Source organism: Puma concolor, chromosome E3, assembly GCF_028749965.1.
Source record: "Puma concolor isolate L17-30 chromosome E3, mPumCon1.1.hap2, whole genome shotgun sequence".
Classification (NCBI taxonomy): Eukaryota; Metazoa; Chordata; class Mammalia; order Carnivora; family Felidae; genus Puma; species Puma concolor.
The window spans coordinates 39,844,128-39,871,034 of record NC_141682.1 but is presented as its reverse complement, the minus strand read 5'-3'; the positions used below and the strand labels follow the sequence as shown (position 1 = coordinate 39,871,034).

At 51.7% G+C, this 26,907-nt stretch overlaps 2 protein-coding genes and 1 pseudogene across 4 annotated transcripts; 1 reads left to right on the top strand and 2 right to left on the bottom strand.

The window, feature by feature from the left end:
- Positions 1-449: 449 nt before the first annotated feature.
- On the bottom strand, positions 450-11,744 carry LOC147573175 (uncharacterized; annotated as a pseudogene). Its single transcript, XR_015245373.1, has 3 exons — positions 11,201-11,744; positions 10,976-11,068; positions 450-1,360 (listed from the first exon to the last, which is right to left on the bottom strand). The product of XR_015245373.1 is annotated as an uncharacterized LOC147573175 (transcript).
- LOC147573176 (zinc finger and SCAN domain-containing protein 32-like) lies at positions 1,874-2,965 on the bottom strand. The gene is given in 3 exon segments (XM_086692228.1): positions 1,874-2,563; positions 2,565-2,585; positions 2,587-2,965. Coding segments are annotated over 3 exon segments (750 nt in total). The 5' UTR covers positions 2,940-2,965; the 3' UTR covers positions 1,874-2,187.
- Positions 11,745-13,228: 1,484 nt separating the features above from the next.
- Positions 13,229-20,027, top strand: ZNF174 (zinc finger protein 174). Of its 2 annotated transcripts, XM_086692211.1 has the most exons (4): positions 13,229-13,297; positions 13,650-14,378; positions 15,391-15,613; positions 18,890-20,027. In XM_086692211.1, exons 2-4 carry the CDS (start codon positions 13,971-13,973, stop codon positions 19,489-19,491), a joined length of 1,233 nt encoding a protein of 410 aa, XP_086548337.1. In that variant the 5' UTR covers positions 13,229-13,297; positions 13,650-13,970; the 3' UTR covers positions 19,492-20,027. The 2 variants fall into 2 exon arrangements, with proteins under 2 accessions (XP_086548337.1, XP_025772536.2); XM_025916751.2 differs by having other exon boundaries at positions 13,231-14,378.
- Positions 20,028-26,907: the final 6,880 nt, after the last annotated feature.

The following is a 26,907-nucleotide window of genomic DNA, read 5'->3' as shown; positions in this document are numbered from 1 at the left end:
TTCTCTGGGTGACTGGGATACACAGCAGTGATCGACTCGGAGGTAGACATTCCTGCAAGTAGATGCCTACAGGTCATTATTGGGTTAGGAAACATCTAGGCGGCTAACTTCGAGATGTGCTTCCCATGAGGGAAAATTTCTCCCCTGACCTGCCCCAGGAACGCTTCCCAGGCCCCTAGCCACCTATCCTCTGTTTGGAACACGGTTACCCTCGATTTCTGGCAGGACTTTGGATCCCGCAGCCCCCTTTCTTGAGAGCAGATGAAGTCCACGGTGACACGGGACTGTGGGTCACAGGCAGACCGGGAAAGCAAGCTCGGCGTTCTCATGCCGATTGCTACTCCTGCCCGAGGTTCTCCAGGTCCACTTGTGAGTCTCCTGCTGCGCCTGGGAGCCTGGGACTGGGTAGCAGAAGCCTCCGTGAGCAGACCGAACCTCCAGGAGATGCGTCAACGTACAGAATTGGCCTGTTGGCTCTCCAGCCCTGTACCGTGTGTCCTTTCCTGGCGATGTGAGGTGTTGTCCTCGTGTGCCCCCTGATGGCAGATGAGGGCACGGAGCTTAGCGAAACTTCTCTCACACAGAGCAGTTGTGAGGCTTCTCCCCGGTGTGCGTTTTCTGGTGGCCACTGGAGTGGGAGCTGCTGCCGAAGCTTCTCCCACGTTGCGCACACAGGTGGGGGCTCCGCCGGGCGTGGGCTCGCCGGTGAGTGCTGAGCTGGGAGGTGTTGAAGCTCTTCCCATAGACGGTGCACCGGTAAGTCTTGTCCCCATTGTGGGTCCTCCGGTGGACACTAAGGCCAGACCTCTGGTTGAAGCTTTTCCCACACTGCCCACAGCGGTAGGGTCTCTCCCCCGTGTGCGTCCTTGCGTGGGCAGTGAGGTCGAAGCGCTCGCTGAAGACTTTCCCGCATTCGCCGCACTTGTCAGGCTTTTCTCCCGTGTGGATTCTCCGATGCCGAACAAGGTAAGGACCTCGGCTAAAGCTTTTCCCACATTCCTGATACTTAGAAGCTTTTTCCAGTTTGGGGCCTGGCTGGTGGCGACAGAGAGATCCCTGAGAGCAGGTTTCTCTGCTCAGATTTGCTCGGGCCTTCTCTCCAGCACAGAGTGTCTGCTGACCCCCCTGTCCTGGGACGGGGCCGTCCCCTCACGCTCATCTGGAGAACGTCTATGTGGCTCTCTCGGCATAGGCTCACCCTTCCTGTCTCTCTTGGTCTCAGGGTGGCAAAAAAAGGCCACTAGACTTTCTCCAAAGGGCCTTCTTCACTTCTGCCTCCTCTGGATCTTCCCATTTTTGATTCTCGTTTTTAATTCCATTCATGATCTCAAGACCTGAGAGAACAGAAACATGCTGGACTCTGGAAAATGACAGGCAGGAATGAGGAAAGTTACAACTAAAGCACCATCAAGAATATCTACATGGAATACATCATAGGATTCAGTCTTCTACTAATTAATAGTCTAATTTCATTTTCCAGTTGTAATATTTTCAAGCTCGAAACCCTGGGTTCACAGGTAAATACCCCTAAATTCCACCTACTTTCCTCTTGTTCTGTCCCTTTTTGGATGTTTGGACACAGTGACAAAACTGAGGCAGGGAGGCCAGCTCTGTGTCACCTGCCAGTCTGTCTGCAGGTTTTTTTTTTTTAAATTTTTTTTTTAACGTTTATTTATTTTTTTTGGGACAGAGAGAGACAGAGCATGAACGGGGGAGGGGCAGAGAGAGAGGGAGACACAGAATCGGAAACAGGCTCCAGGCTCTGAGCCATCCGCCCAGAGCCTGATGCGGGGCTCGAACTCACGGACCGCGAGATCGTGACCTGGCTGAAGTCGGCCGCTTAACCGACTGTGCCACCCAGGCGCCCCTGTCTGCAGGTTTGATCTCAATTTTTGACAGCCTAACCAAAGGCCTTCCCAAGTTTGGCCCAAATGAGAAGAAAGTGTGTTGCGAGCACCTGACCAGCAGACACTTTGTCAGGAAAGGAGGATCATACTAGAGGAGGAGGGAAGAGGAAAGTCTCGGCTGGAGGCCTGACCTGAGGAAGCCAACGCAAGGAGCTCTACAGGAAAAATGACATGCGCTCTGTGAAAGAGGCTGGCAGATACGGACTTGGGCCCTGAAGGGCAGAGGAAACAGCCTCACTGCTGAGAGAGCCAGACTCCCTGGCCCGTGGAAGGTCATCCATCAAGGCAGTAACCACACCAGTAGCAGGGGCAGCTCCCACTTGAATGGTAGGCTAAGGCCTTCTGGGTGGTCCTGTGTCCTTTGTGCATCAGAGCCAAGACTCCTACCAGCACTGTGTGGGAACAGAACTGGCAGGTCACGTCTCCTACCTCCCTGGCCAGGATTCCAGAAGTCCTTTTCATCTCTGGCTGCACCATCCACATAGCCCCTTCTCTGACCTCTGGGCTCCCCGTTCTGCTGACTTATCCCCACAAACTCCGTAACCCTTCCCTCTTGGCCAAGAATAGCACTGCTTGCCACCGTGGGTGCAGAGGCCCAGGAGCTTGACAGGGTATCCATTTCCTCATCAAGGACATATGGCTCAGCAACAGTCTCCCCTCACTTTATGGTATCTCAACTATGCAGTTGAACTTGGTGCGACACTGTTCTGGGGTCCACAGAAAGCCCTGTTCCCAGAGTTCTTTTGCCACTGCCCTGTGGGTCTGGCTGTTCTGATGAGTCTGGAATTTCTCATGAAGTTGAGTTTTACAGAGAATGGCCAGGGGAGTCTCTGTCTCTCCACCCCAGCACACACCTGCTGCCAGGGACAAGGGACACACGATGAGATCACGGAGGCCTGGACCCCACAGGGCAAGGGTAACTTCCCCACAAGTTCCACGCTGGTTTGTCCAGCTCTGCCACCACCGTCTGCTGTCATCCCTGGGAAACCACCTCAGTGTGGGTGTCTTTCCTAAAACAGACACGTTCAGCATACTGGAAAGGGCATCCTCTCTAATGGAGAAGGGGTTGTGGAGTATTTACCAAAGCTGCACTCTTGTTCTTTATCCTGAATGCCACTCATTTCTCTTGAGTGATGTCACTGTAAGTGTAATGCCTGTCTCCGTGGTTGGGAGAATCTGTGAGGGCTTGTGGCTCGCGAGAGGACGTGGCCGCTTGTAGACCACTCCTGTCGACTTCTGCCTCTGGTGTTGAGTAGCCCTGACCGGCCCATCCCTGTCTCGAGGATCTCCTGTCATCCCTGTAGGTGCGAGAAACTAAACCACAGCACGTCCCATCCCAAGGTGGGAAGAAGCAGTGCTCCGCTGAGAAGGGCGTGAGGCCGGCTGGTTCCTCGGGAGCTCCCAGCACATGCTGCTCACTGTAGTGCCCACGGGCTGGTTCGGTGAGGCCTCCTGTGTGTGTCTCAAGCTGCAAGTGCACTCTAACCTCTGGTCTGGTGCTCTGAGGGGCACGCCCTTCTCTTCACCCCTACTACTCAGCCTTGAGCCAAAAAAATGGAAAGAGTCAACATGATCCATTTAAAAATGACTCCCTGTGTGCTTAGAGCCCTGCAAGGCCACCCCGTTTCACTGAGAAAACATCAAGTGCTTACGAAGTCCTTTACGTAGGGTCCCAGCTCCTACATTAGAGCTTGTCAATTATCTGTGAAAAGCCAGGTGGTTTGTTGTTAATGATACAGAAGTGCACTTGGACACAGCAGCGATGTGAGCTTGGCGGGTCTGTAAATGCTCTGTCTCAGTTCAGGTCATTCTCAGTAGCACTGCCCCACGTGATCTGGCGACGGATACCATTTATTAGGCTCACCCTCTCTTGGTCTGTGCTGGTCACAATGGCCGCCTCCCCAGACTCACTGCAGCCTCGGCCTGTGTGCTGGCCTGTTCCCTCGGTTACACTCTTCCCCCAGAACAGCCATATTGCTCGTGGCTTCTCCTCACATCTCTGTTCAAATGTCATCTTCTCAGTGAAACCCAAAGTCACTGTCTAACCCACTGCGTCCCCACACCTTTGATCACCCCTCTTCTCCACCGTCCTGCAGCTGTAATGGAACCTCATTCCCAGCCACTATGACCAACTTCTGGACTCCTCCACCAACCACACCTGCTAGGACATCACCCCCTTTCATAGAGAATACAGCACTCATTCCCAGGCTCCTACTATCTTAGCATTGTATAGACGAAGTCCACAGATAACAGCTAGGCAGAAAATTCACTACCTCGGTGACAGAGACCCACCTGGCTTTGGCTTTCCAAGTTCAAAACTCCAAAGAAAATGTCCTGGGTTACCCAGCCATCAGCATAAAGGCTCAGGTGCTCCTTTCCTTGTGCGTAATCTGCACGCGGTCCAACAAATGCCATTAATGGTTAGCCAATAAGGTGTTTATTCCGACTGCCCCCACCTGGGAGGGAATAGGAACCATCTTCAGTTTATAGCCGGAAGACAAGGCCCAGAGTGGGGGACTTCTCTCCTACAGGTGATCAGTACTGGGAGTAGTGCAGACAGGTCCTCAGCAAGGGGCTCTGGAAGAGGCTGTGGGTGTCCTGGGCTGGCTGCTTGGGGTCAGACGTGTAGCTGCCTGCATTCTCCACTGTCTTTGCACTTCACGAGTCTTGGCTTGGTCCCTGAGCCTCACCCACCCTATGTGCCCTACTCCTGGGAGAACCACAGGAGCCACGTGAGGCCAGCAAAGCTTTCATCTCCTGAAAAGCACAGGTTCTGGGCTGCGGCCTTGCACAGCCCCGAGGCTTTGGAACTTCCTTCCGTGTTGATCCAGAGGCTGCGGGGACCACGTTCACACAACAGCTGGGCAACTTCCCCACACAGCCGGCTGCTTGGCTGGTGTGCGTGGAGTTTCCAATAACATTCAGGTTCATTGAGCACGGACAGGAACGTCCTGGTTTCCTCAGCAGCCCGGGCCGTGCCTGTCTTTCCTCTGGCTGCTGGGCGTCACCCCGCCCTTATCCTTCCCCTTTCAGCGGTGTCTCACGGGCTTCCAAGCCATCGTCACTTGTGGAACTCTTAGAATTGTTCCTTGCTCAGCGGTGAGTATCTAGGGTCCCTGCGTGTTCTCCGTGATCCGGAGCATGCAGGGAGGAGACATCATGGCCGAGCCAGCTGCAGAGCATCTGTCCCTTCCCTGAATCTGATGCTCTGAGGAGCAGCCCAAAGGGGCAGAGCTGATTTACTGTTTTTAATGTTGTATTTATTTTTGAGAGACAGAGGGACTGAGTGTGGGGGGGGGGAGGGGCAGAGAGAGGGAGACACAGAACCCACAGCAGGCCCCAGGCCCTGGGCTGTCGGCACAGAGCCCGGCGTGGGGGGCGCGGGCAGAGACGATTTGAGACGATGGTCCTGAGACTATCCGAAGGGCCCGGCTGCCTCCTGAAGGCCTGGGCGCAGAAGCATGCGGTCAGACGTGGGTGCTCTTGAGTTTCCCATGCGGTCAGACATGGGTGCTCTTGAGTTTCCCCTCAGCCCCTCAGGACAGCCCTCGGGTGTGTGTGTGAGCACATGTGCACTCAGGTCGGCCTGCTGCTCCCACAGGCGGTGCCTCCTCGCTGCTGGCTGTCCCCTGCTGTCTCTCACTCCCCCAGCCCCTTGCTCTACCTCCCACTTCCACCCCCACTGCTCTCGTGTCCCGCCCTCCCTCGTTCCCACTCGCATGCTGTCCACCCTGTCGTTAGCCCTCCGGCCTGTCCTTCCCTTTCTTCCGGTCTCTGTGTCTCATACCTGCTCTCAGGCTCTTCCTGTTTATTTCCTTCTTGCCTCGACCCAGTGGTCTGCCTCTGTCTGTCTCCTTTCTCCGGTCTCCCAGTCTCTCTCTCTCTCTGAACAAATGAACACCTCCACTCTGGGCCTGAGGGAACAGGCATCCTTACCCAGAGAGTCGTTTTTGTCATTCCTCTGTGAAATGTCCCTGCGGAGGGCCCTCTGTGCCGGGCCGAGGTGTATCCGTCCTTCCTGACCGAGGAGTGCAGCTCTGTCCTCACACATGGCTGCTCCCTGTAAGGACACCGGGGGCTGCTGCTACCGTTAAGTAGCACCGCTCTAGCCTGGTGCGGGGCAGAGACGTGGCCACAGGCCTCACAAAGCGAGGCAGGGGACGTCAGGCCTCTGAGGGAAGCATCAGGGTGAGGAAAGAGCTTTGTGAAGACGACAGGTGGACAGAAAACAACGCAAGGAAGGCCAGTGGAAGGACCTCGTGATCTCTCTGACATCTCGAGGTGAAGGGGCGTGGGGGTAACAGTAAGCGAAATGGGAACCTCAAAAGACGACGGGGGTCAAGCACAGCTCACCTGGGCCCCAGCTGTCCCATGCGCAGCGCCTGTCTCCTGGTCTCCAAGACCCCTTTCCTCGGGAAGGTTCCTGGGAGGCTGTGCCGTCAGCCAGGCTGGCAAGAAAACAGCCTCAGTTGGAGGGCGGCTGCCACAGAGCGGCCAGAGCGGGGGCTTGAGTGGGGTTCCCGGGTCAGCCGCAGCAGCACTGGGAACCCGTCACAAATGCCTATTCCTGGGGCCTGCCCCCAATCACTGTGCCTGGACACGGCCCCCGGGTGAGTCCGAGCACACTGGAGTTTGAGGGCCACTGCCGTTGCCAGTGGCCTGTGTGTGTCGAGAAGCTCCTTTCAGCAGATTCTTGGCATAACAGCTTTTATCAAAAAGGTTTTCTTCATTCTAAAGCGCCGTGGGGGCGCCTGGGTTGCTCAGTTGGTTGAGCATCCGACTCTTGATTTCATCTAAGGTTATGATCCCAGGGTCGTGGGATCTAGCCCCACGTCAGGCTCTGTGCTGAGCTTGGAGCCTGCTTGATATTCCCCCCACCCCTCCCCCACTCTCTTGGGCACACAGTCTCAAAAATAAAAATAAATAAATTTTAAAGTGCTGTGGGCATGTTATGCCAAAAAAAAAAAAAAAAAAAAAAACGTTTAGGGGCACCTGGGTGGCTAAGTCAGTTAAGTGGACTCTTGATTGTGGCTCAGGTCATGCTCTCACGGTGTGAAATTGAGCCCCATGTCAGGCTCTGCACTGAAAGGTGGAGCCTGCTTGGGATTCTCTCTCAAAATAAATAAAAAACATTAAAAAAAAGTTTAATGGAGGGGGGAAAGCTCTGAGCCCCACCATCAAGTGATGACCCTAGAACTCCTAAAAATACCATGGCAATTGAAGCCTTTTACTTTTTTCAGGCCAACATATTTCTCAGAAATCCACCTTCAAGAATTCTACCTCAGGGACGCCTGGGTGGCTCAGTTAAGCGGCTGACTTTGGCCTAAGTCATCATCTCTCCATTCATGGGTTCCAGCCCCATGTTGGGCTCTATGCTGACAGGTCAGAGCCTGCAGCCTGCTTTGCATCCTGTGTTTCCCTCCCTCTCTCTGCCCCTTTCCTGCTCATGCTCTATCAAAAATAAGTGCTAAAGAAAAAAAGAGTTCTATTAAACAAATGGTTTATTTTGACTTAAGAACAGAACTTCAGAGGAGATGCAGAGCCTTGTGGCCCTGAGGAAGTCACCGAACTAGAGATAGGAACACCATGAAGACGGGTGAACAGGGGGAGTGGAACCTGGCACAGGGTGAGTTTTTACCTTCTTCACACTCAGATCCCACAGCCTCAGGAACCACATCCTAGAGAGCAGTGATGTTCCCAAGGATTAAAAAGAAATCACTGCTAAATGGTAGAGTTTACAAAGATACTGAGTGTTTCATTTGCTTAAAAAACACAAAAGCAAATACTCCTCTTAGACAATTTTGTTTCAACAAAAAGTAGCCAGTGGAAACTGGGTCAAGATGTAATGTTTTCTTCTAGGGTGTGGGTTAAATAAAGAGCTGGCTTTTACAAATTACTGAGCACCCTACAATGGCAGCTTTCAATTAAGCAGAAGAGGCAGCAGTGGCCGTGGACTGTCTCAATGTTTGCAGCCACAGTGGTTCACTCCAAGAGATACAGAAAGACAGAGCCCTGGTCTGTCCATGCACTGGAGTATTATTTAGCCACAAAAAGGATGGAACTAGTGATACAGGTTTAAACCTGCTAGATGAGAGGGGCAGGCACGGAAGGTCATACCCTTTCTATGAAATCTCCAGAACAGGCAAATCTGTAGAGAGAAAGAGGAGTAACTCCCAAATGGGTAGATGGTTTCCTTGTAGGGGGTGAAAATGTTTGGAACTGGATAGACGTGGTGATTGTATAATTGAATGTGTGTGCTAAATACACCTGGATTGTTCACTTGAACATGGCTAATTTTGTTACATGAATTTCACTTCACCTTAACAGTTTTTTGATTAAAAAGTTTAAGAGAAGCAAAAACCAAAATAGAGCTTTGGAAGAAAGGCAAAAATAATCAGGAGAAATGTGTTTTGGATGAAGTTAAGCTGGATGAGAAAAGGGGTTTTGTTTTCAAATACACAAAGAGCTGCTATGCAGGTGAGGGCACATGTGCGGATTTTAATATTCCTGGTTCAGAAGCAGCAGAATCAGTTGTAATAAGGGAGAATTAGGGCGACACATAAAAAATCTCCACCCCTGTCTAAGTGCTATTACCATCAGCTAACATTTGAAATCTTGTGTTGTGGGTACATTTCAAAGGTATTTAATTTAGAACACTGGGGCAGACTCCAGCTCAGACCTGCTCATTCCAAAAAATGAGTTCTTCCGCAGCCCCAGGTGAGGGCAGAGAGTTCTGCTTACCTTCTGGCTGTTTCCCTGATCTTTGTTGTGAGCTCCGTGACCCCATCAAAGTGTTTCCCTCTGGATGAACCCGCCGTTTCAGGTGGGACCTCTGTGACTCTCTGGCTGGTCCGCAAGGGTCTGTCTCCTCACTGAGCACTTTCCAGTCCTTCCCTGAATCTGGGACCTGAGAACAGACCCCATCATCTGTCACTACAAATTCCTGCCTAAGAGACTTTAAAAGCCCTAACAGTGACATTAGGACACAATGTGAGACCCAAGGAGGCAGAAGAAAAATACTCTCAGGGCCCTGTAATTAAAAGAAAAAAAAAAAAAAGAATACAAGTTGGTCTCAATCCCCTGGTCTCCAGCAATTCAGAGTTAATGGAAGCGCCTAGCACAGAGGTGACGTGGCCGATGTGCTAACCGTGGTGCACACCTGTGCGAAGTGAGGTCAGCCTGCAGCGTAGGAAGCTGTGGCCTCAGCACTCCTGCCCTCTCCCCACCCCCATCCAGCGGAGCACCAAGTCCGGTCATTTCTGCCAGCCGCAAAGTCCCCTCACCCCAGCCCTTCCAGCTGCACCCATGAGCCTGCTTCGGGCCACGTTCCTCTGCTGCCGGCCCTCCATCCACTCTGCCTACACGGAATCCAGTAGGTCTTTGAAAGCACGGGCTCACGTGCTCTGTCCACACTCTGCGGAGTCCCCCCACTTCTTGCCTAGCCTGTTTCTCTCACCCTCCCTTCTCTGCCAAACATGCCACACCCTCTGCCACCTGAGGCTCCTGACAGCCACTCCTCTGTCACGGCCCGGAGAGGCGGTGCCCACTCTCCGTCTGCCCCACAGTCATTCTCCATCACATCAGCCGGCTCGTTCCTGGCTCTTTCTTCCTTTGCTCGTGGTCTGTGTCCCTCCTGGAGTGTAGCCTGCAGCAGGCCACGGACCACACCTGTCCCGTTCACTGCACAATCCCCAGTGTCTGCCGTCTGGCAGGCACCTCAAAGCCACTTGTGTCTTTCAGAGCCACCTTCATTCGTTAAGTCTGCTGTGTATGACGTGTCCTGTCCGTCTAGTGAGTGAGGAGTGTGGTGTGGAGAGGCCTCTGCGTCCTGGCAAGTGCCATCAGCTTCCGCTCTCCCTCCCCTCCGCTCGCGGTGCCCTTCACGCCCCAGACAGGCTTCACATGGCTCTGTTATCCCTCACGTTCCTGTCCCGTCCACATTCCTGGGAAGAGCTTGGCTCTGAAACAGCAGGGGCTGCAGGAGAGAGAGAGAGAGAGAGAGACTGTCACCACAGGGAGAGGGCAAGGGGAACTGGAGCAGGATGACTTGTCACCCATAGGAGTTCCTGCCATTCACCTGTCCCAGCTCTGCCTCCACACACGTGCTACTGCTCGCCCTTCTCCGTGCCGTCCCAGGTGTTACTGTCCCAACGCCATGGATCCTTCGTGAACTTCCTCAGCTTTGTCCCTGATGCGTCCCCACCAAGCTCTCTGCCCTCCGCACATTATGTCAACACCACTCAATCCTCGGTCCTGTGAAATGCTACGCCCCTCGCCGGTCCCCCTCCCACAGCCCAAGGACACGTCTGCCTCCTCACCGGGGACACCGGTACCTCCCGTTCCAGCCATGCCGTCTCCGCGCCCAGCCAGCTGCTTCCTGTTGAGCACAGAGGTGCTCAGGCTACGGCGTTCCTCTGACCCACACGCCTCCTTCAGTCCGTGCCTCTCCTGGACCTCTGGTTGCGATCTCAGTTGCCTTCTCCCCACAAGTCTCCCACAACCAAAGCCACGTTCCTGTTGTGCTGTGCCTTTCACGGCTCCCTTCTCCCAAAATGTACAAGATCGTGACACTGACCGGATCTCACACCTAGTCCTACCTGGACAAGCGCACACTGTGTGAAACTCATCGCTATCCCGCACTGACGCCTTAATCTTGGCGGCAGCAGCTCTGATACAACTTTGTTTACTGCATAACCATAGCATCTGCACTCAAGGAACCTTTCGGCAAGAGAGACTGGATGTTAATTCACCAACTCTAATTTTCCTGATCCCCTGAGTGAGGGACAGTGTCCTTTCCCTGGCCTTTTGGAGAACTGTTCTGAGCTTTAACTTTTGTATTAGGGACCCTAAACATCCACTGACTGTATCAGTGTGTACATTATGTCAGCAAATGAGAAATCCTCTCCATAGACGAAGGGCATGGGACCAACCCAAGACAGCTAAGAGTTTGTGGTGAGTGGCGGGGGGGCTAGTGTGCATTTCTCAACACGTCTCCAGCAATGGGATTGCTATGCTCCTCACCCTACTTCATAATTAAACTCACCAGGTTCTGAGTTGCCTGTTCTCACCTGTTGCCCAGATGCACTCTGTACATCCTCAACTACAGCCACAACTTCCTCACCATTTTCTGGATGTTGCTCCCTCACCCAGGTTTGGATCTCCTGTGGCAAGATGGTGAGAAACTGCTCCAAAACCAGCAGCTCCAGTATTTGCTCTTTTGAGTGTGTCTTAGGCCTTAGCCACTGACAGCAGAGTTCCCAGAGCTTGCTAAATCCTTCATGGGGGCCAGCTACCTCCTGGGAGCATTAGTGCCTGAAGCATTGGCGGGAAGTTTCAGAGTCAGAGCCATTGCTGGGAAGGGCTGACTTCTGTCCCTCTGTGGAGTCCTCACTTGGGGATGGGTATGCCTGGGGACTCATTGTTGCAGCCATGACTGGCTTCAGCAAACTGGCTCACTGGTAGCCGCTTCTACTCTAGAGAGCAGATTCCATTTCTTCTCAGATCACTAGGAAGCCATTCTCCTGGAGACCAGTGCAAGAAGAGACACATGAGAATACCAGAGTGGTGCAGATGCACAGTTGAGAAAGACTAGGCTTTGAAGGGAGGCTGCAGAAAAGGGAAAAGACAGGGTAAATTTATCTCCTATTCCTTCTCTCTGCCTCTTGTGATGCATTTTATGTCCTTTTCCTTTGCTTCCTCCACAATCCAAGCCAAGGATCTAAAGCACTGGAAATACCAAAACAGTTTTCATCACATCCAGATGGTGTTTGCTAATGAATTCTCCAAACTACTTTCTTTTGTTTCCCATAGATCGGGATCTTGTCCCTGCCCTCCCTCCCCTCCGGAAGCCAGGAGCCACCTTCCCAATCGCCACCTTCTCTTAAGGTGCCTCTAGTTCAACTTCTTCATCACTTTCACCCTCCCCCCTGCCGCCGCCACCACCACCACCACACACACACACATGCACACACACGGTGTGGATGAGAAATGACTGGTTTGCTGTATGCTCTTATTCTCCAGTATTCCTTTCTATTTTTGAATGCAGACTCTTCTTCCTTTGTGAAAGAGTCCCTCTCTAGCCCAGTGGATCTCGTGGTGCTATTCGTTACAGTACCCCACCCCACCCACTTTGGAGAGCAGGCATGTGACATAAACAGAGCCTGTCAAAATTCTCCTGAGATTTTACCTACCGGTGGGGTAGGAGAAGTTCCAAATTTCCTAGGAATTGCTGAATTGGGTGGGTGTAAGACTTGAGCATGGGACTTTGGCTGGAGTCATGATCTCACGGTTCATGAGTTTGAGCTGTGCTGACAGCTCAGAGCCTGGAGCCTACTTTAGATTCTGTCTCCCTCTCTCTCTCTGCCCCTCCCCCACTTGCACTCTGTCTCTCTCTCTCCCCAAAATAAATAAACATTAAAAAATATTAAAAAGAAAATAAAAACCGGACTCAAGTTACTCTTCTTCCAAAGAAGTTAAACTGCCTTCACGTATAATCACTTTACATGTAATGCAGCCCAAGATGCTACAAGTAGAGAAATGGAAGGCATTATAGATCTTTTTAACAAAAACAGGAGCATCACATGGCATAGCTCCTCAGCACAAGGTCACGGACTCGAAGAAGAAGTATCCCATGCCTCACAGATTTTCTACTTCCTGCACCTTCTCTGGATGAGGAATAATGTAATAAATGCTATCCTAGTTTCATGCGGAAGACAGAGCCTGTGCTCTTCATGACCCCTGCCATCCCCCCGCCCCCCCATAGTTTGTTGTAAAACGCCGGTATCGGAAATGTGTTTCACTCCGACGAAGACGCTGGCGCTTGGCGGGAAGCAGGACGAAGACGGGAGCAGGGCTGATTCACTTCGCGCTCAGCAGGGACGCTCTGAGGACTCCGGCTGCGCCCGGTGCGAGGTGTGGGGAAACATCCGCACGGGCAAGGCCCGGAAGGAGGACCCCGCCTGTCCCCACCGTCCTGAAAAGATTCCCAGCGGCAAAGGGGCTCACAGGCGGGCGTCGGACCCCGCTGCGAGACCGCGGCCGCGAGGAAAGGCAACACTCACCGGACTCGCTCCGCCGCCGGGCCGGAAGTGTGCGCTTGGAGCCCCGGCGCTAGTCCGCCGGCTACGCATGCTCGCGAGCCAGCGCCTTTGGACTACAACTCCCGGCGTGCACTGCGAAGGCCGGGCGTCGTCCCTCGCCAGCACCGACAGACTCAGCAGCAAATAGACACGAGAGAACGCCTTCTGGGAGCCAATCCCCCAGGGGAGGGGGCGGGCCCTCCTGCGGCGCAGTTCGCGCGTCATTCCTCCTCAGCCAGTGGAAGTGTCCGCGACGAGCGGCCCCGCCCCCGTCCCTGGCTCCCAGGTTCTGGGTCCCGGGTCCCCAGAGAGGTGAGTCCGCGGCCGGTGGGCGCGGGTTGCGGGGCTGTCGGCGAAGCTGCCGCCTCAGGCGCAGCCCCGGCCTGCACGCAGCCACGAAGCTGAGCCGCGCGCCGGAGAGCCCGCAGCTCCGCCTCGCCAGGGGCAGCCGGGGCGCCCTCAGAGGCCGGAGCGAGTGGGCCTGCCGGGCGTCGGGAGCGAGCCGCCGCCGTGCTCAGCCTGCCTTGCTGCGCGTGTGGGTTCCGATCCCTCCACTCCGGCACGCGCAGCCCCGCGGCTCCGGGCGACGTGCTCGAGGTCGGTGCAGCCCGGGTGCCGCGGAGCTGGCGCAGGCCACCTGTGTGACAACTTGAACTTTTCCTAGGATTTCCCGACCGCCAGATGGATCACCTTGCGCAGTTCCTCTGAGACCTCGTGCGTTTATCGATGAAATAAAAAGCAAGATTTTCCCCAGTTCCTTTTAGAACGTTATGACTTTTCTCTATTTGGAGACAGCTCAGGAAACTGCCAGAGGGACAGACAGCTCCTCTCCGTCGGGCCCTGCGTTGTCTTCGGGAGCTTGGGGCCTGTATGTGCCCCGCCCTCGCTGACATCTTTCCAGCGCTTAGAGACACTTGTCCAGAGTCATGATCTTGAAGGCTTGAGCCGCTTGCCAGGAGAGAGAGGCTGTCTCCTGAGCCCCAAGATGGCGGCTAAGATGGAGATAACTTTGAGCTCGCAGTCCCACATTCAGGCCTCCTCCAAGCCAGAGAGACACATAATAACAAAGCTGGAAGAGAGACGGGGACCCGCTCTGCAAAAGGACCGCCCCGATCCCGAGCTCTCCCGCCAGAGCTTCCGACGGTTTTGTTATCAAGAGGTGTCTGGACCCCAAGAGGCACTCGCCCGGCTGCAGCAGCTCTGCCGTCAGTGGCTGCAGCCCGAGCTGCACACCAAAGAGCAGATACTGGAGCTGCTGGTGCTGGAGCAGTTCCTGAACATCCTGCCCTCGGAGATTCAGGCTCGCGTCAGGCATCGATGTCCAATGAGCTGCAGGGAGATTGTGACCCTGGTGGAAGATTTTCAAAGAGCAGCCAAGAGACCAAAGCAGTGGGTAAGGAGGGCCCTCCCTCGTGGTCCCCAGAATTTCGTTTTCATCTGGATAGTTTCTGGTCTTTGGCTCCCTCCCTAGTTAGTCCAGAAATGGATCCGATGGCTTCGAAGGGTGCTTCTGGCTTCTGTTTGGGAACACCCCCTGAGAGAGATCACTGGTTGTCAGAAAACTCAGGCACTCGCACCCCAGTGAGGAAGTAGAGGATCAAGTAAGGTTCTTGCTTTTTGGCTGCCCGATCTCCCCACACCCATTCCTCCTGAAGGTTTCCTACAATCAGGATTCTTAGTAGAAAGGATCATATTGTTGGGTAGGAACTTGATTTGGGGGGAATTTCCTGGTGGACTTTGTTTTGGTGAAGTGTCTTGCTTTTGGATCAGGAAGTTGCAGCTCAGTTGGCCAGTGTTTCTTCCAGCCCCCACCCCCAAATCAGACTCCAGTCAGAGGCGAGGCAGGAAGCAAACAACCATGTGTTTTGGGGAATGGAGGCAGTCAGAGAGCAGGGTGAGCAGTGCACTCAGAGCCCTGCTACTCCTGGGATCTCCTGCCCAGGGAAGCCTGGGGCAGAACAATTGATTAGTTTGTTTTGTTTTGTTTTGTTTTGTTTTTGTTTTTGTTTTTAATGTCCTCACCATCCTGCTTCCCCATCCAGTAGGACCTGTTTCCAGTAGAAGTAGGGAGGCATATGGACATAGGGTGACGATCTGCTGGGCCAGTGTCATGACTAACCCTGATATTTGTGCCTTCTCTGTGTTGACTCTGAGGTCTTGAGAAAGACTCATGCTTTAGGGGCACCCACTCAAGAAATACTGGCTGATTTGAAGCAGCCTCTCTAATCATTCTGCATGTCCTTCCCTTTGCTTCCTTTGAGAGTCTCCGAAGTCTTTCCAAGTTGACCTCCAGGCTGTTATCAGGAATTCCCGGGTAAAGGGGTCATCACAGAGCAATGAGAGAGGTCATGCTCCTCTCTACTGAGTCCTCTGGCTGCACGCTAATGCATGGGGCTTGTTCCTAGGTGGCCGTGTGTATGCAGGGGCAGAAGGTGCTCTTGGAGAAAACTGGATCTCAGCTTGGAGAACAGGAACTACCAGACTTTCAACTGCAAACTCCTAGGAGGTTTCCCCGGGAGAGTGCTCTGGAGGAGCCTTCCCGGGCGGGATCTCCGGACCAGCTGAGCTCTCATCATTGGGAAAAATCCACACTCCTCCAGGAACCAAGCCCCAGATTGGCTGGTACAGGTAAACACTTGATGCCTCTTCTCTCCCTAAGTCCTTTACCTCCAGCAGATTATCTCGTCGTTCTGAAAAGCCATAGACCTTGCGTTGAGTTTGTTTAATGTTTTATATAACAGGAGAGCTTTATTCCGTAACAAATTTCACAGATTACAATGATAGCAATACTGTACATAAGAAGTACGTTTCTTTCAGTGTCTCTTAATGACTCTAACAATGCAGTACACAATAGGATTATCTAGGTCCTACTTTTCTGTTCCTTTCAGAGCTTCTTACAGTGAAGACAGATCCACATATGGCCACTGATGAACATCCATGCAAACCTTGGCTGAGTTTCATCACTTAAAATGGTCCCATGTTTAGAAAGCGCCTAAAGAATGTTAGGCTCATTAAAGGAAATGTCCTGCTCCATAATATCTTCAGCCTCTTCCTCTCCCTGTGATGTCTTATGTCTATTTCCCCACCTGTCTCTGGTACAATGCCAGTAATTGTTAGCCCTGCTGTACTCGAAGACCAAATGACAGTGACACTTTGGCCAATCTTAGTGATGTGAATACAGAGGCTGGTCAGCAAGTTAGAGCAAAAAGTTACCAGAAGGCTAGAACACGTTGATTTTTTAAGATTTGCTACATTCAGTGCAATACTTGAATTTGGTTATTCTTGGAACTTAAGAATGGAGAAGACCAAGGTGCTGGGCGGGGGCGACGGGGGTGGGGGGGGCGGGGTGCTCAGTCAGTTGAGCGTCAACTCTTGATTTCTACTCAGGTCATGATCTCACTGTTCATGGGATCGAGCCCTGCTCTGGGCTCTATGCTGACAGTGCAGAGCCTGCTTGGGATTCTCTCTCTTCCTGTCTCTGTGTCTCTCCCCTGCTCACGTTCTCTCTCAAAATAAATAACCATAAAAAATAAATAATAATGGAGAAGACCTGGGGCATCCAGTGGAAAAGTACTGTGATCCTGGCTGAGGTCCTGACCCATAACCTATAGACTTCGTGGTCCTGGGCCTGCACACTCCCTTCTCCTGCCTCATCACAGGCAGCTCAGTGTGCATTCGGGCTCCATCTTCTTTTATTTGATCGCTCTAGGTACATTCTCACGTTCTTCACCCCGAACATCAGCAGTGCCTTCCGTCAGAGCTGCACCGCCCAGTGCAGTTGCCGCTGGCCACAGGTGGCTATTTAAATTTTATTTACGGAGATAGAATTCACATGCTCTAAAATTCACCCCTTCAAAGTGTACAGTTCAGTGGTTTTTAGTGTATTTGTGCACTTGTGCAACCATGCCCTCTAATTCTTGGATATTTTTGTAGCCTCAAAAAGAAACCCAGACCCATTGGCAGTCACTCTCCATTGCCCCTTCTTCCAGCCCCTGGCAACCACTGTGTACTTTCTGTCTCTGGATTTGCCTGTTCTGGATATTTCAGAATCACATTTGTTGTGCTGTTTTGTGACTGGCTTCTTTCCCTGAGCGTAATGTTTTCACGGTTCATCCATGTTGTAACACGTATCATTCACTACTTTGTTCCTTTTATGGTGGATTTTCCATTATACAGACACGGTGTTTATGCATCAGTTGATGGTCATTTGGGGTATTTCCATTTTTTGGCTATTATAAAATCATGCTGCTGTGAACATTTGCGTACACGTTTTTGTGTGGTCATGTTGTCATTTCTCTTGGCCGTATACCTCGGAGTGGCATAGCTGGGTCACACGATAACTATGCTTAACTTTGCAAGGAAATGCCAGACTGTTTTCCAGAACGGCTGCGCCATTCTACGTTCCCGCCAGCAGTCCCTGGGAGGATTCTGATTTCCCCACGTCCTTGTCAACACTTGTCAGTCTTTTTGGTTACAGCAGTCCCATTAGGTGTGAAGTGGTATCTCATGGAGATTTTATTTCCCTGATGGCGAATGACGTTGAGCATTTTTCCATGTGCTTACTGATCAGTCATGTATCTTCTTTGGAGAAGTATCCATTCAGATCCTTTGCCCATCTCTCATTTGCATTAGTCTTTTTGTTTTAAGAGTTCTCTGTATATCTTGGATACTAGAGTCTTATATATATAATTTACAAGTATTTTTTCCCACTTCGGGTTGTCCTTTCACTTCCTTAATAGTATACTTTGAAGCACAAATGTTTCTAATTTTGATCAAGTCCAATTTATTTTTTTGTTAGCTTGCTTGTGTTCTTGGTGACATATCTAAAATACCATTGTCTAATCCAGAGTCACAGAGATTTATGGCAATGTTTTGTTCAAAGGGACATTGGTTTAGCTCTTATCTTTAGGCCTTTGATCCATTTGGGGTTGTTGTTTGTTGTGTTATGAGGCAAGGGTCCACCCTCATTCTTTTCCAAGTGGATATCCAGTTGTCCCAGCCGCTTTTATCGAAAGAAGTGTTCTCTCCCCATTGAATTGTGTCGACAACCTTGTTGAAAAGCACTTGACCATAATTGTATAGGCTGCTCATTTAAATCTGGATTTAAATTAATGAAAATGAAATGAAATGTAAAATTCGGTTTCTCAGTCACACTAGCCACATTTCAGGGACTCAGTAGCTCTAGCTGGCTAGTGGCTACCCTGTTGAATAGCACGTGCACAGGTACCCATACACGTGTATCCTTCCCACCTGGCAGGAATCCTACAGGGTAGCACAACTCCAGATCCTTCCACCTGCCCACAGACATTCCAGCTGATTTCCATCCCAATCCTCAATCGTGATGGTCACAAACTGTGGAGTTTCTGAAGTCAGGATACATGTCTAGCCTGTGTTACGGTTTGTAACCCTAATGCTGTCACGTTTGTAATGAACGAACATGCCACGTTTGCTGCATTTCCCATTGTTTAAAGAAACCGTGGCGATCACTCAGTGTCCATGTGAGTGAGTGTGTTGCAGTGTTGAAATTTCAACTCTCTCTTATTTCCATTTGTTAATTAATGCTGGGGCTGATGGGTCTGCGTTTCCATATTTTTTCTTTCCCTAACCTTTCCCTAAAGGTCGGAAGAAGACATGGGGTTGGGGAACTTGGTTCCTAACTCTAATACAAATTAGAATCACCCCAGGAACCTGTTAACCATGCAGATCTCCAGCTCCCACCCCCCCAGAGATCCTGACTCCACAGCTGTGGGGATGCAGGGACAGCCTGCTTGCGTAACAGGTGGCCCACATGAGTCGAATGCAAGTTGCCAGGAGAGGACCACACTTCGAGAATGTTTCTTAGCTCTTTTGCTGAGGTCCTTTCTTCAGAGCCCAGGAAATGAAACCTGTTCTTTCTAATTGTAGAGGCCCCCAGAATGAAAAGTGACAACAAGGAAAATCCGCAGCCAGAGGGTGCTAAAGGAGGGAAGCCGTGTGCCCTGTCCCCTGGCAGACCCAAAGGTAACGGTCTGCAGAGTCCCGAACCGAGAGGGGCGAATAGGAATGAACCCCGGTTGTCACGGAGGCAGGTCAGCCCCCCGAATGCTCAGAAGCCATTCGCTCACTACCAGAGACATTGCAGGGAACTGGAGTACATCAGCAGCCCCCTGAAAAGCCACCCGCTGAGAGAGCTGAAGAAAAGCAAAGGGGGCAGAAGGAGCCTGAGCAGTCGCTTGCAGCGCCTTGGTCACCAGGCGGCCCGCTCGGCAAAGAAGCCTTACAGATGTGATGACTGTGGGAAAAGCTTCACGTGGAATTCGGAGCTGAAAAGACACAAGCGGGTGCACACAGGGGAGAGGCCCTACACGTGCGGAGAGTGTGGGAACTGCTTTGGGCGCCAGTCAACGCTGAAACTGCACCAGAGGATCCACACCGGGGAGAAGCCCTACCAGTGCGGCCAGTGTGGGAAAAGCTTTCGCCAGAGCTCAAACCTCCACCAGCACCACAGACTCCACCACGGGGACTGAAAGCGGGGCTTCGTTCTCTCCGTTCAGAAGGAAGGCATCCGAATTTCTCCTTCCCTTACTTGCATGTAAATCCCAGGGTGTCTGTGTGACTTACAAGGAAAGCAAGAAGTCCCTGAGGGATGCGGTGCACATTTGGCCCGTGAGGAGTTCCAGAAGATGCCGAGGGGGACGTGACCGTGTCGGCGACAGGGTGAAGAAGTGGCAGGTCTGGGCGTTGGGTCAAAGAGAACTGGGGTCTCTGTTGGAGAGCAGGGAGTGACCGCTGAGAGAATCCGGCCCGTCCCGCAGGTGCCCCCCCCCCACCTTGGTGTGCAGTCTTCCCCCTGCCGCTTTATTTATTCTCTAAATACGTTCAAGGGGAAATTCCGTATGTATATACCTGATGTACTTGCTGTCGTGCCCGACAGTCTTTACCGCACACGCACTTCGGTAATAACGATCAGTGATTTCAAGGCAAAAGATCATTGGAATATAAATCCCCTAATACTCTTTCTGTCATTGCTGGCCGTTCATAATAAAGGACACATGAAGCGAGAGCGTAAACGTGTTTGTGTGAGGACAGGATTCCCGAGTAAGTGGTTCTCCACACGCGTGCGCACACACAGTGAGGGGAGCCCTCACTGCTCTCCTTCCTCAGGCCGGTGATGAAATGTTAGAAAACTGGATTCTTGGGGCGCCTGGGTGGCGCAGTCGGTTAAGCGTCCGACTTCAGCCAGGTCACGATCTCGCGGTCCGTGAGTTCGAGCCCCGCGTCAGGCTCTGGGCTGATGGCTCAGAGCCTGGAGCCTGTTTCCGATTCTGTGTCTCCCTCTCTCTCTGCCCCTCCCCCGTTCATGCTCTGTCTCTCTCTGTCCCAAAAAAAAATAAACGTTGGAAAAAAAAAAAAAAAAAAAATTAAAAAAAAAAAAAAAAAAAAAAAAAGAAAACACAAAAGATATCTGCACGAAGTGTTCAGGTCCTGGAACGAGGCCAGAGTTGATCTAGGTCCGTCCCCACATTCTTTCGGAGTAAGAATCTGAACCCGGTCGGTGTGGTCCTTAGTCGCCCACAGCAAACGAGTGGATCTCGGACTTCCGAGAAGACCGCTGGTAGATGGGTGCCTCCGGCGGGAAGCGGCCGTGTGGCGTTTCTTCTAAAGCGAGGATACCCGAATATCTGCAGGTCCCTGCCGGCCTCCTCCAGGCTGTCTACCGTGCTGCATCCTCCACCCCCAGGGGGCTCTGCGCACACCGTTCCCTTTGACCTTAAGACCTGCAGCCCCCACCACTTCCTCCCTCTCCCGCCTCACAGGAGTGGCCTGCCCAGCAAAGCCTTCCCTGGGCACTTTTATTGTGTCACTCCCTGCCTCACACCACATGCCGGTGCTGCTCACCCTGGGAGCAGATTTGCCCCCCAGAGGACGTTTGGCAGTGTCTGGAAATGCTTTTGGTGCTTATGACTCGGGGGCAGGGAGCGGAGCTACTGACCTCTAGTGGGTGGAGACCAGGATGCAGCCGAGCGCGCCGCAGTGCACAGGACAGCCCCACCACGGGGTCACCTGGCCCAGCGTGGCAGTAGTGCCGAGGTCGGGAGCTGTACTGTTCACGGTAAAGGCTCTTTAGGGACAGGAACCATATTTTCCCATCATGTTAGCTTTTGGACTGAGCCCACGCCCCGCCAAGAGAAATAGGTGTTGTTCTGTCAGGGCCAAGTCCTGAGTCAGAGATCCTGGTGACGATGTGTTGAATGCAGTGGACAAAGCCTCTTGTCTTCTGGCCAGAGAGAGACTTAATGGAAGCTCATTGGCCTTTCTCGTCGTTTTTAGCGGACCTTTAGACTGATTCACAGTCCCCTTCCCGGCAACCACGTTAGATTTGAGAGGAGTTTGGGGTGCCTGGGTGGCTCTGTCACTTAAGCATCTGACTTCGGCTCAGGTCATGATCTCACTGTCCATGAGTTTGAGCCCCGCCTCAGGCGCTGTGCCGACAGCTCGAGTCTGGAGCCTGCTCCGGATTCTGTGTCTCCCTCACTTTGTCCCTTCCCCACTTGCCCTGTCTCTCTCTCTCTCAAAAATAAAATAAAAACTTAAAAAAAAAAAAAAAAGGTTTTAGAGGAGTTTGCCCTCATTACTCCTCCTGCTCCTTACGTCACCCCTGTCTGTTGCCTCTCACCGGTCAGGACCTCTTGATTCCTCCTTTCTCCCCACCTCGTCCATCTCCTTTTCCCAGGCCAATTTTGCTGTCATAAGACCCCCTTAATCATAGTTATGTCTGTATCAGTTTCCCATCGGCACTGTAACAGATAGATGATCACAAACTTAGTGGCTTAAAACAACACAGTCTCTTCGAGTTCCAAGGGTCAGAAGCCCAACGTCAGGTTCACAGAGCCAAAATTAAGGTGTCCGAATGGGTGAATCTGTTTCCCTGCCTTTCTGAGCTTCTAGTGGCCATTGTATTCTGTGGCTTGTGGCCCCCTCCTCCATCTTCAAAGTGCATGTCTCCATTCTCTGACACCACATCCCCTTGTCCTCTGACTCTTACCCTCTGGCCTCCCTCTTTAAACTGCTGTAATGTTTATATTTGGGCTCACCCAGATAATCCAAGATAATCTCCCCGTCTCAAGATTCTTAATCATATCTGCAAAAATCCCTTTTGCCCTATAAGGTAACATTCACGGCTCCAGGGATTAGGATGTGGGCATCTTCGGTTGGGGGGTTGGGGGGGCGGATTTGGCCCAACCATACCCATGTGTTGAATCAACTTGGTTAGTCAAAGATCTCTCCTGAAAGCGAATGAACTAGATTTCCAGTCTTCTTATTTATTAAGATTTGGAACAGGAAGACTTCTTTAAATAAGAGCTTTGTTTGTTTGGTATGTTTTGGAGAACTTTGTGTATGTGCTCTCTCTCTTCTGCACACAATCAGTGATTGCTGAATCTTAGGAGTGCCCAGATGGCTCAGTCAGTTAAGCGTCTGACTCTTGGTTTCGGCTCAGGTTGTGATCTTCTGGTTCACGGGTTCGAGCCCCGTGTCGGGCTCTGTGCTGACAACGTGGAGCCTGCTTGGGATTCTCTGTCTCTGCCCCTCGCTCACGCTCTCCCTGTCTCTCTCAAAAATAAGTAAACATTTAAAAAAATAATTGCTGAATCATAAAGTCAAATGCGGTCCTTGGATAAATGTGGCACAATTGCCAATCTGAATCTCACTCCTTCCCAGAAGGTTTTCAAACCTGTGATGCTCCCTTGTCTCTTCCAGCCCAGTTTTCCTCCGGCAGGTAAGGCTCAACTCCAGTGAGGAGAGTCTGAAGGGTGGAAGAAGACGCACAGCCACATTTGCAGGTGTGCTCAGTTCTGCAGATGTGGGGTTCTCCCCACCCCCCTGCCCTTGTGTGGATGCACCGGAGGCCTCCGCACGGACCACCCACCTGCTGGCTCGCAGTTAGTGACCCCATTTAAGTGATAATATTTCTCCTCTTGTGTGCATCCCTCACCCATGAGCAACCTGAACGGTTTACTATTTTCTGTGGGTTTGGCTTGTACTTAGCCATGGGTGGGGGTGACTCCTACTTGAGCTATTCTGTTCCCCGGTTGCCCCCGGGGAGTCAGAGAAGGAAGCATTCGTGCACAGGTTGGGGATCTGGACGTCACAGATTTCCCTGAAAAAGCATTTTCCATCTACAGCAGATGAGGACTTGTAAAACTCTTCCCTTCATACCATTACCGTTCCTGACAGAGTCAACAACTGCCAAATACCATCCAGTACACAGTGTTGACATTTCCCCCAATGTTTCTAAAAGACAAATGCGGGGCGCCTGGGTGGCGCAGTCGGTTAAGCGTCCGACTTCAGCCAGGTCACGATCTCGCGGTCCGTGAGTTTGAGCCCCGCATCAGGCTCTGGGCTGATGGCTCAGAGCCTGGAGCCTGTTTCCGATTCTGTGTCTCCCTCTCTCTCTGCCCCTCCCCCGTTCATGCTCTGTCTCTCTCTATCCCAAAAATAAATAAACGTTGAAAAAAAAAATTAAAATAAAATAAAATAAAAGACAAATGCTTTTTTTTTTTTTTTTAGAGCTCTTTTGAGATCTACTTCAATATAACATTCGTCCCTTTAAAGTACAGAGTTTAATAATTATGGGATCTTCATGGAGGTGTGCAACCATCGCCACAGTCTAATTGAGAATATTTTCAGCAGCTAAGAAGGAACCCCATCATGTTGAGCAGTCGCTCCCCATCCCTGTGTCCCCTGTGAACAGTGCCTTCCAGGTCCATTCACGTCCTAGCAGGCATCAGAACTTTATCCTTTTCATGACCGAGTAATATTCCTCCGTGTGCGTGGACCGCTTTTGTTTATCCATCCATCCAGTGCGGGACGTTTGGGTTGTTTCCACTTTGGGGCTCTTGTGAGTAGTGCCGCTGTGAACGCGCGCCCGAGGCTTTCTGTGAGCATGTGTTTTCGTTCCTTGTGCGTATATACCTACGAGCGGAATTGCCAGGTCGAATGCTGACTTGACACTGAAGTGTTTCTGAGGAGCTGCCAGACTTTTTCACACAGCACCTCACGTCCCCACCTGAGGTGGGTGAGGGTCTCGGCTCCTCCACATATTTGCCAACACCTGTCACCGCCTCTCCGAGTGTGGCCGTGTAGTGGACGTGAAGTGCCGTGTCACTTGTGGTTTGGGTTGGCATTTCCCTCATGCTGCGCGTCTTCTCAGATGTTTACTGCCCACTTGTGTATCTTCGTTGGAGAGACGGCTATTCACAACCTCTGCTCTTTTCAAATTGGGTTGTCGTTCTCATCGTTGAGTTGTAAGAGTCCTTTATAGGTCCTGGAGTCAAGTCCTTCGCAGGTACGTGACTCGCAAGTATCTTCTCCCGTTCTTTTGTAATATACTTTTGCACAATTGCGATGTGTCTTTTTTCAAATATTTATTTATTTATTTATTTATTTAAAAATTTTTTTTCAACATTTATTTATTTTTGGGACAGAGAGAGACAGAGCATGAACGGGGGAGGGGCAGAGAGAGAGGGAGACACAGAATCGGAAACAGGCTCCAGGCTCTGAGCCATCAGCCCAGAGCCCGACGCGGGGCTCGAACTCACGGACCGCGAGATCGTGACCTGAGCTGAAGTCGGACGCTTAACCGACTGCGCCACCCAGGCGCCCCTCAAATATTTTTTTAAAGTTTGCTTATTTTGAGAGAGAGAGAGAGAGCAAGCGGCGGAGGGGCAGAGACAGAGAGGGAGACAGTCCCTAGGAGGCTCTGAGCTGTCAGCCCAGAGCCTGATGCGGGGCTCGAACTCACAAACTGTGACATCATGACCTGAGCCGCAATCAAGAGTTGGACACTTAACTAAGCCACCTAGGTGCCCCTGCAGTATATCTTTTAACGCAGCTGTCACTAGCCGAAATACTGGTGACCAGTATGGTCCCAATTCCTGAATTACTGGTGAAACAAGTGGAGACAAACCACTCCAAATGTCACTCCTGGCTCTAGAAACTCCTCTGGGGCCAGATAAGGGCAGAGCCCACTAGGCAAACCCAGAAGAACCTTCCTTGTCTTGGGAGTGATTTGGCCGTAGTTGGACCTGAGGCAGCTTAGTAAACAAGCCAGAGGAGTGGCCTTAGTGCCAGGTTGAGACCGAGGAACAGCCTTGCACCCAGCTCTGTCATTCTCCCACTTGGTGGCCTGGATACGTCATTTAAAACATCCACACTGGGGCTACTGGGTGGCTCAGCCCTGTCAGGTGTCCGGCTTCAGCTCACGTCACGATCTCGTGGTTCATGAGTTCGAGCCCCGTGTCAGGCCCTGTGCTGACAGCTCCGAGCCTGGAGCCTGCTTCGGATTCTGTGTCTCCCTTTCTCTCTGCCCCTCCCCTGCTTGCACTCTGTCTCTGTCTCTCTCTCGCTCAAAAATAAACAAACATTAAAATTTTTAAAAAAACAATTTAAGGGGCGCCTGGGTGGCTCAGCCGGTTAAGCATCTGGGTCCAGCCCAGGTCATGATCTCATGGTTCGTGATTTTGAGCCCCAGGTCAGGCTCTCTGCTGTCAGCACAGAACCTACTTTGGATGCTGTATCCCTCTCTGCCCCTTCACCGCTCATGCACTCTCTCTCTCTCTCTCTTAAAAACAAACAAAAAAACAAAACTAAAAAGTATTCAGAACATCCAGACCTGGGCCACCTGGGTGGCTCAGCTGGTTAAGCGTCGACTCTAGATCTCAGGTCAGGTCTTCATCTCAGGGTCATGAGTTCAAGCCCCCACGTTGGGCTCCTCGCTGGGTGTGTAGCCTACTTAGAAATTCAAAAAATAAAAATAAAACATCCCACCCTCTTTTCTCCACTGGTAATGGGAAGGCCTGCCCTGATAACCTCACATGATCGGTGAAGTGAACATGTGTCAGTGAAAGCATTTTGTCTGCTGGCCAGCGTCCTATGAAAGGAAGACGAACTAGGTGTCAAGTAAAATGTAGTTTTTTAAATTCTCCTCCCATCAGCCCCTCAGATCCTAGAAAGGGCAGAGAGGCCGTAGCAATTCGAGGGAGGAGAGGTCCTATATCCTGGACTCAGCATTTGTTAAGATTTTTATGTATTTTTAATTTTTTTAAACGTTTATTACTGAGAGAGCGAGAGAGAGACAGAGCATGAGCATATTGGCGGGGGGGGGGGGGGGGGGAGGGGGCGTGGCAGAAAGAGAGAGAGACACAGAATCCGAAGCAGGCTCCGGGCTCTGAGCTGTCAGCGCAGAGCCCAACATGGGGCTCAAACTCACAAATCGTGAGATCATGACCTGAGCTGAAGTCGGACGCTTAACCAACCGAGCCACCCAGGTGCCCCTGAATTTAGCATTTTTTAATCCACAGTCCCAGATCACGTCCTGAAAGAAGAGTTTCTCCAAAGGGCTGTTTATGAATAAAAATGGGTGTGTCCCACAGAGAGGGGCCCCAAAACTGAGGCACCCCGTTCTACCGTGGCCCTTCATGCTGCTCTTTGTCTTTTAAATTTATTTCATTATGGTGAAATATACAGAAAATTTACACAGGTTTACCATTTGCGATGGTACAATCCCATGGCATTTAGCGCGTTCACGCCGTCCTGCAGCCCTTGCCCTTACCGCCACCCCTCCCCAGAACTACTTCGTCTTCCCACACCTGATACTGTGTCCCCATTAAACACCCACTCGCCTTTCCCCCTCCCTCCGCACCCGCCCTCCTGCTTTGTGCCTCTGGGAATTTGTCTGTTCCGGGCACCTAATGTAAGTGAACTCACACAGTATTTGTCCTTTCGTGACCGGCTTCTTTCACTGAGTGCAGTGTCCTCAGAGTTCATCCATGTCACGGCAGCTTTCAGAATGTCCTTCCTTTTAAAGGCTGAGTGAAGGGCGCCTGGGTGGCGCAGTCGGTTAAGCGTCCGACTTCAGCCAGGTCACGATCTCGCGGTCCGTG